The sequence below is a fragment of the Pygoscelis adeliae genome, unplaced genomic scaffold (assembly GCF_000699105.1).
Source record: "Pygoscelis adeliae isolate BGI_AS28 unplaced genomic scaffold, ASM69910v1 Scaffold166, whole genome shotgun sequence".
Classification (NCBI taxonomy): Eukaryota; Metazoa; Chordata; class Aves; order Sphenisciformes; family Spheniscidae; genus Pygoscelis; species Pygoscelis adeliae.
In genome coordinates, this window is record NW_008825156.1 from 5,926,304 (window position 1) to 5,937,386 (window position 11,083).

Consider the following 11,083-nt stretch of genomic DNA (forward strand, 5'->3'; position numbering starts at 1 on the left):
GGCAGAAATGCAACAGCATAACTAAGAAGCGCCGAGGAGCTGCGTCCTTAAATGGTGGCAGGATAGCTCGTGTCCTGTAGAGGCCTAGTCTGTGTATTTGTACGCGTGGGACTGAGCCATAGATGTGCTTTAATGAGGTAGAGGCATTTTAAAATACGTCACACTTGGTTACTTCCCCCTGCGTTTTATCTAGTCAAAGCCAGCGTGAAACGGTGCGGGGCGCTTACCAATAAATTACCAGTGCCTTGCAGGATGGCGGGGTGAGGCAATTGCCCCATCCGGTGACCTCTTGGGCGTAGCAAGTGCCTCGGTCTTGCCTGGTGCACACGGGGGGCGTTGGAAGGCCGGTGTGCACGCTGCGTTAAAGCTAAGCACCACAGTGGAGGGCCACACATGACTGTTCCACCCCAGAGACACCCTCCAGCACTAGCGAGCATTTTGCTATTTAATCACCTGACACTTTCTACCTCTAAGCAACGAGCACCACATTATGAGTTACAAAAGATGTCTTTAATTGCAGGAAGAAGATTCAGAACGTCTCAGTGCAGCATTCGCTTCAATTGTGAACTTGATGAATCAAGCCACAAAGGAATGCGAGGTGAGGTTTTACCCCCCGACCCGTGCAAAGGGGAATGTTTATGATGTGCCTGGCAGAGGCCTGTTTGCACTACTTTTGCTAAAACTGCAAAAATGAGACTTAAGTTTTGCTCACTGCATGGTGAGAGCTTAGCCAGTGAACCTGTGATGCCAGCCTACATTAAGAAATTTGGGGCATTCACCATCCCGCAGTAGGTTATGTGGTAGGTTTCACCAGTGTTATCCTTGACCAACTGGCACCACCTTAGCTGATAAACACCATCAGCATTTTCCATAGACAGTACCAGTAGACCGGTACAGATTTTAGCAGAGGGTTTCTCCACTTTTTGGTGGAAGGGCAATATGCTTAGAGAGACAGAAATGTCAGATGATGTCACAAATTACATTGTCTTACCAACTGCGCAGGCTTGTCGCTTGTCACTATGCACAGAGTTGTTTCCGGTGCTGCGAGGTACCTCTGCACCTCTGCTGTGGAGTGGCTTTATGACAGAGTAACCCATTGTTTTCATCATGCCAACATGAACCAGTTATGCTGGCTGATAGAGTCAGTGTGTTCTGGGTGGCGGAAGTAGGGGAGAGTTTGAATCTCAAGCAGAGGGATTGCTTTGTGTCACACGTTTGCTCTGAATTTAGAGTTAACCTCCCCAGTATCGTTTAAGCAAACTCAGTTAGGGATGTTGCTACTGGATAAGGAGTGTGGGCTCAGTTCTGAGCAGCACCATATCTTTATTTGTGATAAGTAGAAATCGAGAGGTACGGCATACAGATGCACAGCTCCACTGCTTTCATGTTGGCTCTGGCTGCCGGGTGTCATTACTCTTCTGGGTAGACAGACCGGGAACCTGTCTCGGCCAGCTCGTCCTTGTGAATGCAGCCCTGCAGCCCAACAACTGTGTTAAAAGTCTCTGAAAACTCCATCACAGTTTACATCGTCTATGCGCTTTGGGATCTGTTATCATGATGCAGCAGGGAGCTTCTTGTCTGCAGAGTTAACAACAGAGGCTAAGTCTTCAATTAAATTAGAGAAAACAGTAGTTCAACACACCCCAGATGATTAGCTCTTAAGCAACTCCTTTATCATTTCAAAGCACTACGTACACAGTAACCAGTTAATCCTAAAACAACTGAGGCAGAGTAGAGTTTTACACAAGATGAAACAAAAATATAACGGTGTATAGAGACTCATCCTATGCCCTGTTAGGAGTATTAGAGTTGGAACAAGCAGTGGATTACTTCCACATTTATGCATCAGCCAAGACAGTACTGCTTCAGTCATCTTCTGTAAAGAAGAAGGGTCATAAAAGGCTGGGGAGGGGAGAATTCTCAGACCCACAAGTTCATGGATAAAGTTTACAGAGTGCAAATAAAAATCCACAGCCGAACATAACCATTTAGGCACTTGAATGCAAACGATTAAAATTGTGATTTAAGATGAACTGTTTAGAGTCACTAAGGGACCAAAGTTTACCCACATTTCTTACCAAAAGTTTGATTTCATTTCTTTGCTCTGTGATGTCATGTAAAAGAATCCAGCCACCACCTGTGATACAGAGATGCTCTGTGAAGCGTTACACAATAGGTCAGAGTATTTGATGTACTTTGGGATGTAGCTCCACAGTAAACACAAGTTTAGTGTTGACAGTCAGAGACAAGGAAAATGTAAGTGAAATAAAATAGATATTTTGGAACTTTTTGGTCCCTGTGATCAAAAAGGTAACCCTGGGAGGAGTTCTCTCGTGACAACAGATGGCAGCAGAGCTGTACTCAAATATTTAATTTGCAGTGGGGAAGATACAAGTACCTTTACTATGGAACCAGAAGAGGGCTGCTGGTGGACTTAAATACAGTTCTCAAAACACTATGCTACTGGTACCAGCCTTGAAGACACTTCAGCTTCTTCACCAACTCATTTTTCAGTATTAAAGTGTTCTGCTTTTAGAGCGCTGCTTTTGCACATGCCCTGCAGACCCAGTCTTCACTGACTAGGTTGCAAAGCACCTAGCTTGCACATACATCCTATTAAGGACCCATAAACTATGACTTCTTCCACCAGAGCTTTTCTTGAAGAGCCTGATCAGGTAGATGTTTCCAGAGCATTTCTTCTGATGTTTTCATGAATTCATTTCTGAGGTGTCAGAGAGTCCCTATATATTGTGTCGGGAGACAGGCATCTAAAATCAGGGCTGACAGTTTTGTACCAGAAGGCAGATGTCCTGTGGACATCCAGGCATTGTTTTCATCCTCACACGAGAACAAACCAGCCAACGAATACAGAAGGTCAGTAGCTGTGCAGTTCCACTTTTAATTGTAAATCTGCAGTAGTTGTGAGCATGGCTTTGATGCTTCTCTACATAATAATTCTCTGTTTCTATTGTTTTCCAGAAGTACTATAGCTTCATGGCAGCCTGTAGATGCAAAGAGCATGAAATCAAACACATCTGCAGATACCATGGCAGGCAAGCAGGGGAAAGAGAGCTGGAGTCCTCCGAAGAAGAGGTAAGCAGGTGGTTTTGGTTTTGATTAAAGGTTATTCCTTCCCTCGCCATGGGACGGTTGTTGTCCATCTAGTGTCTGTGACACTTGCTTACAGTAATGTATGTGGTTTGACATCATAGGCATGTGAACACCTGGACTGATCTGACCCTTCTGTTGTGGGGGGGGGAGGCAGAGTAACTTCTGGTGGCACCGATCAGTGTCATGTCAGTCCTTTTGTGGAAGGGAAAATTTCATGGACATAAAGCATCCCGTCTCTCAGGGGCTGAATTTGCCTTTTGTGTTGTATCATTAGAAAACTATCTTTTTTTTTTTCCAGAGGACTGAAGCCTCTGTAACACCCAGTCAAGCTCAAACTTGCCAGCAACGTGTAAGTTTATAGAATACTTTGGTTTTAAATTGAGGTGTAGCATTTATTTATCATTTTGCATCAAGCTGGTTAAAATTTGTGATCAGGTGTGGAGACTTCGTGATGGCACAGAAGATTAACCAGTAGTGCATTCACAATCCTAATGTATGTGTAGGTGGGCAGAAGAATGGGCATACAGAGACTTGCACAATTAGTTATAAACCAGATTGTGGCATTCTGGCACATAGCCAGTTAAGAGTCTACTTTATATTTTGGACTCGTACAGAATGTCAAACACTGATTAGTCTTTAGGCTCTTGTGAATTGCATCAGCAACAATAATCCAGCAATTCTCCAGTCTCGCCCCATTTGTGCTCCTGACACATTCCCTGTGCTGAGGAAAGGCTTGCAGCAAGGCACACGGCAGTTGCTTAGCCGGTTATGCTTGGCCCTCATACAGTCTCTCTGAAGACTCCTGTTCCTCAAGGAGAAGAAAACTTTTTTCATTTTTCAAAGCCTAACACCTCACACCAAATGAATTTTGGGAACTTCTAAGCCAGAAAAGATGAGAAACGTGTAATCTGTACCACAGTACAAATTAGTGGGAGCACCCTTGTTGTATGGATGTTTTCCATGTTTATGTTCTAAACTGTTTAGGTTGGGAACTTTCAGTTTTGTGAGGCAGAGATTACAGCACATTGGTTATTTTCATTGATTGAAACATTAGATGAAATGAGGAGTATGGTACTTGCTAATTTTAGTATTGACAGAAACATTTTACAGTTTTGTCCAGGCTGCCTGTATATTTTGAAAAATCTTAGTACATTTGTATAGCAGCTGAAATGTAATTTTTTTTACCCAAATTCAAAATTTTTATTTTTGTGGGAAATTTAAGATGACTAAACAGTAATGAAACTTTTTTTTTCCCCAAAAAAAGACCAGACAAGCTTCCGAAGACATCTACATTGAAGTTTCTCCTGGCACCTATTCTGTCACAGCAACCTCAGAGGACATGGTGCAACAAACCCATGTGGTGGATGTCAACGCAGGACAAAGTGTTGATTTAACTTTTGTTCTATGATGTTTGTTGTTTCTTGGCAATCACAGGAATAAAATACAAGGCTGGTTTAATGCATGTAATGAACTATGTATATCTTTTTCTTGTTAGCACTTTAATAGTATCCTCCTCTTTGGGACTCCATTTTTGTGGCCTGTATATTTGTTTTATACTTAATGCAATTATATGCAGCCCACTTTGTACACTGCTTTTATAAATACTTGTACATTGTGTGCCTTAAATCCAATTATGTGACTGTGTAATTCGAGGTTCTTATGCTTTAAACAATTAAAGATACAATCAGTGGAATAAAATACATAATTTAGTCTTTGTCACGACAGCTTCTTTTATATTCTCCTCAGACAGAACATCCGCGTCACATTCTTGACCACAGAGAGCATGATCCATGTGGTATGAATATGATGTACAGTAGCTTTTGTGGGCTGGCACTGATTTTAGAGCAGCTGGCTCACAGTACATCTCTCCTGTCTGTACTTTTATTATTCTGATAAATAAAACGCAAATGAAATTCACTATCTAGGACCTCAACTCAGGAAGGTGCTTGAATATGTGTCAGGTGTTCAGTATAGGCACATAAACTATTGACACTTCAAGTCCTGTCTCTTTGCAGGCTCTTACCTAGGCTAAACACCAGTTAGCTGCCTTTTTCAGTATGCGGTAGGGTACCCTGAATTGTCTCCTAATTCCTGCAGGGGAAAAGTACTGCTGAGCAACTGCACACTGCAGCTTATGGCCAAGTTCATACGCTTTAAACACGAGCAGTCCCACTAATGAGACTCTCTGGATGCTTAACTCTCCTGAAGGATCAGATTTCATGGTTGGAATTAGTGACATGACCTATATATACCTGTAATCTTTTTGTAGCTGATGGTATTAAGGTTTCAGTTAATTTTCATGGGTATATAAAATTCACTGACTTGAATGCTGGATTCTCTAAGCATTTTGTTGTTTGTATCTACAGTAGCAGGTCCTTTACCCTCTGGCTACTTTCTCTTCTGCTTTAATCCTGAAAAAAGTATTTTCAGCTGTCAGCGTGTGTTGTTTTTTCATTCATTCTGGCTTCCTACAAAAAGAAATTGCTATGCTGAATTCCTCTGGCTGTCTCCAGAGAACTGTAGGCAAATCGGAGGTTTATTAGACCCTTGCTGTGCATCTGTTCAGGTTTTTAGTGCTCATACTAGTTTACCTGATCTCTCCAGAATTGTAGAGTCAAGTCCAAATAATTAGGAATTTAATTTAATATAACACCTTGGAGTAAAGAATGAGGATGCTGAAATTCGATGTGGGTGGAAATAGAGTTTCTCAGTTATTAAAATCATACAGTTACCCATAAAGATATTATACAGAGACAATACCTAAATCAGAACTTGATCTGCTTACTAAATGTAACACTGAGATAGCATAAGCAGTTTACCTGAAATTTCAGTTCCTGAACTTCATCAGTTGTACATTTATTGAATTCTGGTTGATCATGTCTCTCTCTGCTTTGTTGCAAGTGAGATCTTTGCTCTTTTTTCTGTCTGTCCTCTTCTGACATGGTCTGTATCGTCAAGTTTGTCGTCTCCTATGCAAGCCGCTTTACATTTATCATCTGACTGTTTTCTTTCACCTGTTTTATATCTTTGCTTTTCTGATGCTGCAAAACCTTCTTCCTGGAGGACAGAAAACAAACCCCTTGGAAGTCTAGTCTGAAAAAAGCATCAGTGTCTCTGTAACTGCTGCTTTCCTGGCTGTAAGATAGGTACCTCTGCCTCACATAGCTTTAATAATGGTATCATTTCTGTGCTAGTACAAACTTTACTGCTGAAACACAAAAGTGTACAGTAAGACCAAAGGATTTTCAGAAGCTGTTAGGCTTTGACCAAAAACTTTGCTCCTTTAGAAGTTAGGAGGATTTTTTGGTGACTATAGTGGGAGGACATTAGCCCCACAGAGAGCACCTCTGGGAAGCCTCCTCTCCAGCTTCACTTGTTTGTTGCAAGTTACTTCTGATGCCGTCCGTATTATATGATAAAAACTGCTTCAGCTATCTCAAGGACTAACAATGTGTCTTCTGGGCTTAAAAACACCAAGGGCTATTTTACAGGAATAAAAATATATCATTATACTCTGCATTACCACATTGTGTCCACTACTGTAATTCATGCTGCCGGTTTGGGGCTGGAATGAAACCACTCTGGTTTCTTTTTAGTTTTACCAAAAGGCAAAGCATGTCACTTCAGTGCACAGCTGTGTTATACTTGCTAACATAGAGCATGTCTGCCTGGAGCGCCATACTGGCCTAAAAATTCCTAGGAAATCAATTACTAAGGTATGTAATTATGATTATTTAAATAATAAAGTAGCAACCATACTGTTAATAAGTTGGTAGACATCTGCTTAAAATTAATGCATATAATTGTGAGAATACAAGATATTTTCCAGTATATTCTCTGTTCACTAAGACATGTCATTAACAGATTAATGTTATCCTAAAGAAAATCATGCAAGTTTAGCACATTCAAAATTTTATTCTGCAGTCAGCTCACAGTAGCAAGAGCATGAAGGTACAGAGGAGCTAGTATTTGATTTCTGATATTTATTAATTGTACCCCTGATGCTGATGCTCTTGTGCAGAGCAGTGTTTCTGTTCATCCTATCATTCTCTTTCATCTTCCCCTTCTTCCTGCAAGCTTTTTTCTTCCTCTTTTCTGTGCTTGCTTTTTTTAGCATTCATGTTCTGATTTTTTTTTTTTTCCAAGTTTTTCTAAAGCAGGAGGGAACCATGGCCAACAGAAACCAGGCCTAAAAATCAGGGTGTTGTCCTTGTTCCTGGCTGTGACACAGTTTGCTTACTCTGTACCCCCTAGCTTCAGGGTAGGGATCTGCTGTTTAAACTGCTTGCTTCTTGTGAGGGAGTAAGAGAAAATACTCAGTAAAGACTGTTTACTAAAAAACCAAGTTTTTCTAAAGCAGGAGGGAACCATGGCCAACAGAAACCAGGCCTAAAAATCAGGGTGTTGTCCTTGTTCCTGGCTGTGACACAGTTTGCTTACTCTGTACCCCCTAGCTTCAGGGTAGGGATCTGCTGTTTAAACTGCTTGCTTCTTGTGAGGGAGTAAGAGAAAATACTCAGTAAAGACTGTTTACTAAAAAATCTGCTTTTATCTTTCAGAGATAGAGATCGTGACTATCAGAGTTTGACTGGCAGAGCCCAGCACCTTTCCAGATCGAATCTTTTCTTGTGTTTTATTGCTGCTGACAGTCATATCTGTCGATTTCCAGGGCCACTCATTTAGGTCCCTACCTCCATAGGACTTCATTGGGTTGATGGCAATGGGCATCTGGCAGGTTTCTGAATTGAAATCTGCATTATTGAATGCTCACACAGTTACTGGCATAATCTTTTCCATTTTACCAAGTAGCTTCAGCCCTTTCTTAGGGTTTGGGGATTTTTGTTTTGTTTTAATTAGTGGAGAAGTTTCCTGTCTATCAAAAAAATGGTGGATGGCCTTAGTGAGCAGTTAAGTTAGAAACAATGTATTTTTCTAGCCAACTTCCAGACCACTAAAAAGAATATTTCTTCCATTCAAACAAACCCCGTGCTTACATAAATACAGTATTAATACAGATTACTTTGCTCCCAATGACGGCTTGAAATCTTGGTCTCTTAAGATTTCCTCCGTTGTGAGTTGCCCTCTGGGAGACTGCTCGATGGTTTCAAACATTGCACTCCAATTAGTCGGGGCAACACAGGACATGTCCCCAACGGAGATGGCTTTGGATTCCAGCTTGCCCTTTGTACATGTCCTGCTGCAACTGCCAAGTCCTGGGAAGGGGTAAAATTGTATCTAAGTGAAACCAGAACTGAAATGGAGAAACATTCATTTCAGAAGAGAGGGAAATGCACTTTAAGCTTGAAAGGAATTCTTTCAGGTTATTCTGCATGGACTAGCTACAAAAGTTAATGAAGATGTTAGCATCATAAAAAGCATAGGAAAATGATGGGGAACGAACTCAGAGAGGGATATCTATGCTTCCAAATGAAATTGATTGTTCTGGTAGTTTTCCATTGGAAGAGTTGCCAAAAGAAGAGCTAGCATGCAAGATGAAGCAGCAGAAACGTTGGGGAGGGGGAAGTATTGTATCAGAGACCGATACGCAAGTGTATAGTATTTATACCAATAAACTACAGGCAAAGTGAGTGCCCAGAGGAAGGGGGCCCCAGAACACATTTGTTTTTTTTTTCCCTCTGGCTGCTGCTTCCCTGTGGGGGTGTTAAAAGGTACCTGAATTTTTGGGATGGGACTTGTGGTGGCTTCTTTTCCAGTATTTCCACTCAGGTCTTGCAGAATCCTTTAGCCTGGGCTTCTCAAGACAGCTGGAGCCTGTGCTAACAGCACTGTCCACCACGGTACTCTTAGTGGGGAATGGCTCCAGGTCCCACTCTGAATCAGAAGAGGGGGAAGATGCTGCTACAGCTGCTGCTGCTTCTTGTTTTGGGCCTTTCAGTTCTAGAAGGCATGGAGAGGGCTCGCTGCTGGAGTCTCCCTCTTCAGTTTCACTCTGAAAGACCAGAGACTTGGATGGAAGAGGCCACCAGGCATCAACACGGGGATGGCAGCAGCAGATGCACCTCACATATGCTGACAAACAGCATATACCATCACAGTGATAGTGGAAATGTGGCCAGCAGGGCAAGAAGAGCAAGCAGTGCTTGGCAAGGCTATGTACAGCACAAACAGGAATCAGGACTGTTTTAGGACTGCAGGAAAAAATACAAGAGTCAGTGTCCAGACTTTCTCTGGGCTTCACCCTGCTGGTGAAGGGCAGGTGGATCATCTCTACAATCCTCTCCCACAGGCTAGGAGGGACCCACAGAGCCACACCTCGCGCAAGTCTCACTTTCTTGTCATTCCAGAACTGGACCATAATTTCTTCATCTTCTGAGGCTGTTGAGAGAAAAAGTAGGCAGCCATAAGCAGCTGGCCCGCCTAGGCAGTGCACAGACACAGATCAGGCTTTGCAGCTTTATGCACTTTCTACTCCTGTCAAGAGGTAGGATTAACTATCATCCCTCTCTGTAACACCTCACCATAATGTCATGGAGGGTGGAGTGGGCAGCTAGGGCACCATCGGTGTGACAACAAGCCTGGCAGCACCTTTCCTTCCAATTTGTCATCAGATGAACAAGAAAATGTTGACTGAGTAACTGTTGTTGTTACTGCCAAAGTTAGCAGTAATGCTCTGAGAATAGTATTTTGATAAGTCAGTGGAGCTTGACTGTCAGACATGGAGAAAAATGAACGAGCTGTTGAAATCTCCTACATTTGGGTGATAAAATCACCCCCAGATGTACCATTCAGTACAAACGTGAGCATTCAAGCACGGATGGGTGCTTCCTGAGAGCTGCCTCACTTGTATCCCTCGTGAAAAGGCCACAGTCCTTCACATGGCAGACACAGCCTTGTCCGAGCAGACGGGAAATAACACATCTGCAGACACGGAAGATGACATTTTTACGGATCACAATTTCCTTGGAGTCAGACTGGTGAGGTTACACGCAGATATCCATCAGCAAGTCCCATCAGTTCCTGAAAGCTTTAAGCAACACTAAACTGTAGTCTGTGCACTGGTGTTTCTCTGGCAATAGCACCGTGACAAGAGTTTATCCTGACAGTCTCACCCACGTTCTGGAGCAAGGAAAGGATGAAAAGGGCAGCATCTTTCTTACCTCGTAAGGGGTCCCTTGTCTCAATGCCCGTGAGGATGGTTCCTGGGCCGTACCTGGCCATATCTGGCTCCCAGGGTGCCAGCACTTTGTCTCCAGGGAGTAAGGAGTGCTTCATCCCGTTCACGTATTCCAGGATGTCATCCTTTGCTGTTTTTTGCACACACACTGGGTGCCTTCCACGTGACACAAGTGGTTTGTCAAACTCTACCAGGAACATGCCTCTTTCACTCTGTAACCAGGAACAAAATAATAGTTCCTCTGAAAAACAGTCCGTAATGTGTCAGGTCATGTAACCTTCACCAGGAGGCCATTCTGTGGCTGTGTGGCTAGGTCAAAACACCAAGCAAGCCTGAACAGTAACTAAATAGTGTGCAGTGTTAGTCCAGCATTGACACAGCCAGAAAAACCTCCATGAGGCTCACCAGAAAGCAGGCTGAGCACAGGTAGTGTTTTCCTCAATCCCTACAGTGTCAGGGAAGGATACTGAAAGGAACAGGAAAACACACCTGATCAACACGTGGCTCAGGGGCTGGTACCATCGGAGGAATTTTGGCTTTTTTGATCATGGGGAGGTTTACACGGCACCGGGCCTGCTGGCGACAGATGGAGTTCAGCTGTCTCACAGGGGGAAAAGGATCATCGCTCATGAATTGGTGGGGCTCATTGAGAGGGCTTTAAACTAGGTTCAATGGGGGAAGGGGATAAAACCAGGCTCACTAGAGATGAGCCTAGGGGTGGCATGCCGATGCTGGGGGCGAAATTGATAGCCCAGCTCAAGTGCATCTACACCAATGCATACAGCATGGGCAGCAAACAGGAGGAGCTGGAAGCCATTGTGCAGCAGGAGAGATGAC

The 11,083-nt window shown here is 43.1% G+C and overlaps 2 protein-coding genes across 2 annotated transcripts in view; one reads left to right on the plus strand and one right to left on the minus strand.

Annotated features, from left to right (window-relative positions):
* Positions 1-48: 48 nt before the first annotated feature.
* AKIP1 (A kinase (PRKA) interacting protein 1) lies at positions 49-4,550 on the plus strand. The gene is made up of 5 exons (XM_009328564.1): positions 49-137; positions 521-598; positions 2,980-3,093; positions 3,410-3,460; positions 4,376-4,550. The coding sequence occupies exons 1-5, from the start codon at positions 123-125 to the stop codon at positions 4,517-4,519; spliced, it is 402 nt and encodes a 133-aa protein (XP_009326839.1). The 5' UTR covers positions 49-122; the 3' UTR covers positions 4,520-4,550.
* A 1,388-nt stretch (positions 4,551-5,938) lies between these two features.
* The window catches only part of LOC103920728 (chromosome unknown open reading frame, human C11orf16), a 10,181-nt gene continuing 5,036 nt past the window's right edge, over positions 5,939-11,083 (minus strand). Inside the window, 6 exon segments of the mRNA XM_009328565.1 lie at positions 5,939-6,034; positions 6,037-6,168; positions 8,137-8,327; positions 8,532-8,591; positions 8,785-9,447; positions 10,230-10,458. Of these exon segments, the coding sequence (XP_009326840.1) occupies positions 5,939-6,034; positions 6,037-6,168; positions 8,137-8,327; positions 8,532-8,591; positions 8,785-9,447; positions 10,230-10,458 (1,371 nt within the window).

Bases quoted from the DNA above. Each gene is read 5' to 3' on its own strand.
- AKIP1 (XM_009328564.1), top strand. The intron at 3,094-3,409 runs GTAAGCAGGTGG...TTTTTTTTCCAG, and splicing joins TGGAGTCCTCCGAAGAAGAG to AGGACTGAAGCCTCTGTAAC. The intron at 3,461-4,375 runs GTAAGTTTATAG...CCCCAAAAAAAG, and splicing joins CTCAAACTTGCCAGCAACGT to ACCAGACAAGCTTCCGAAGA.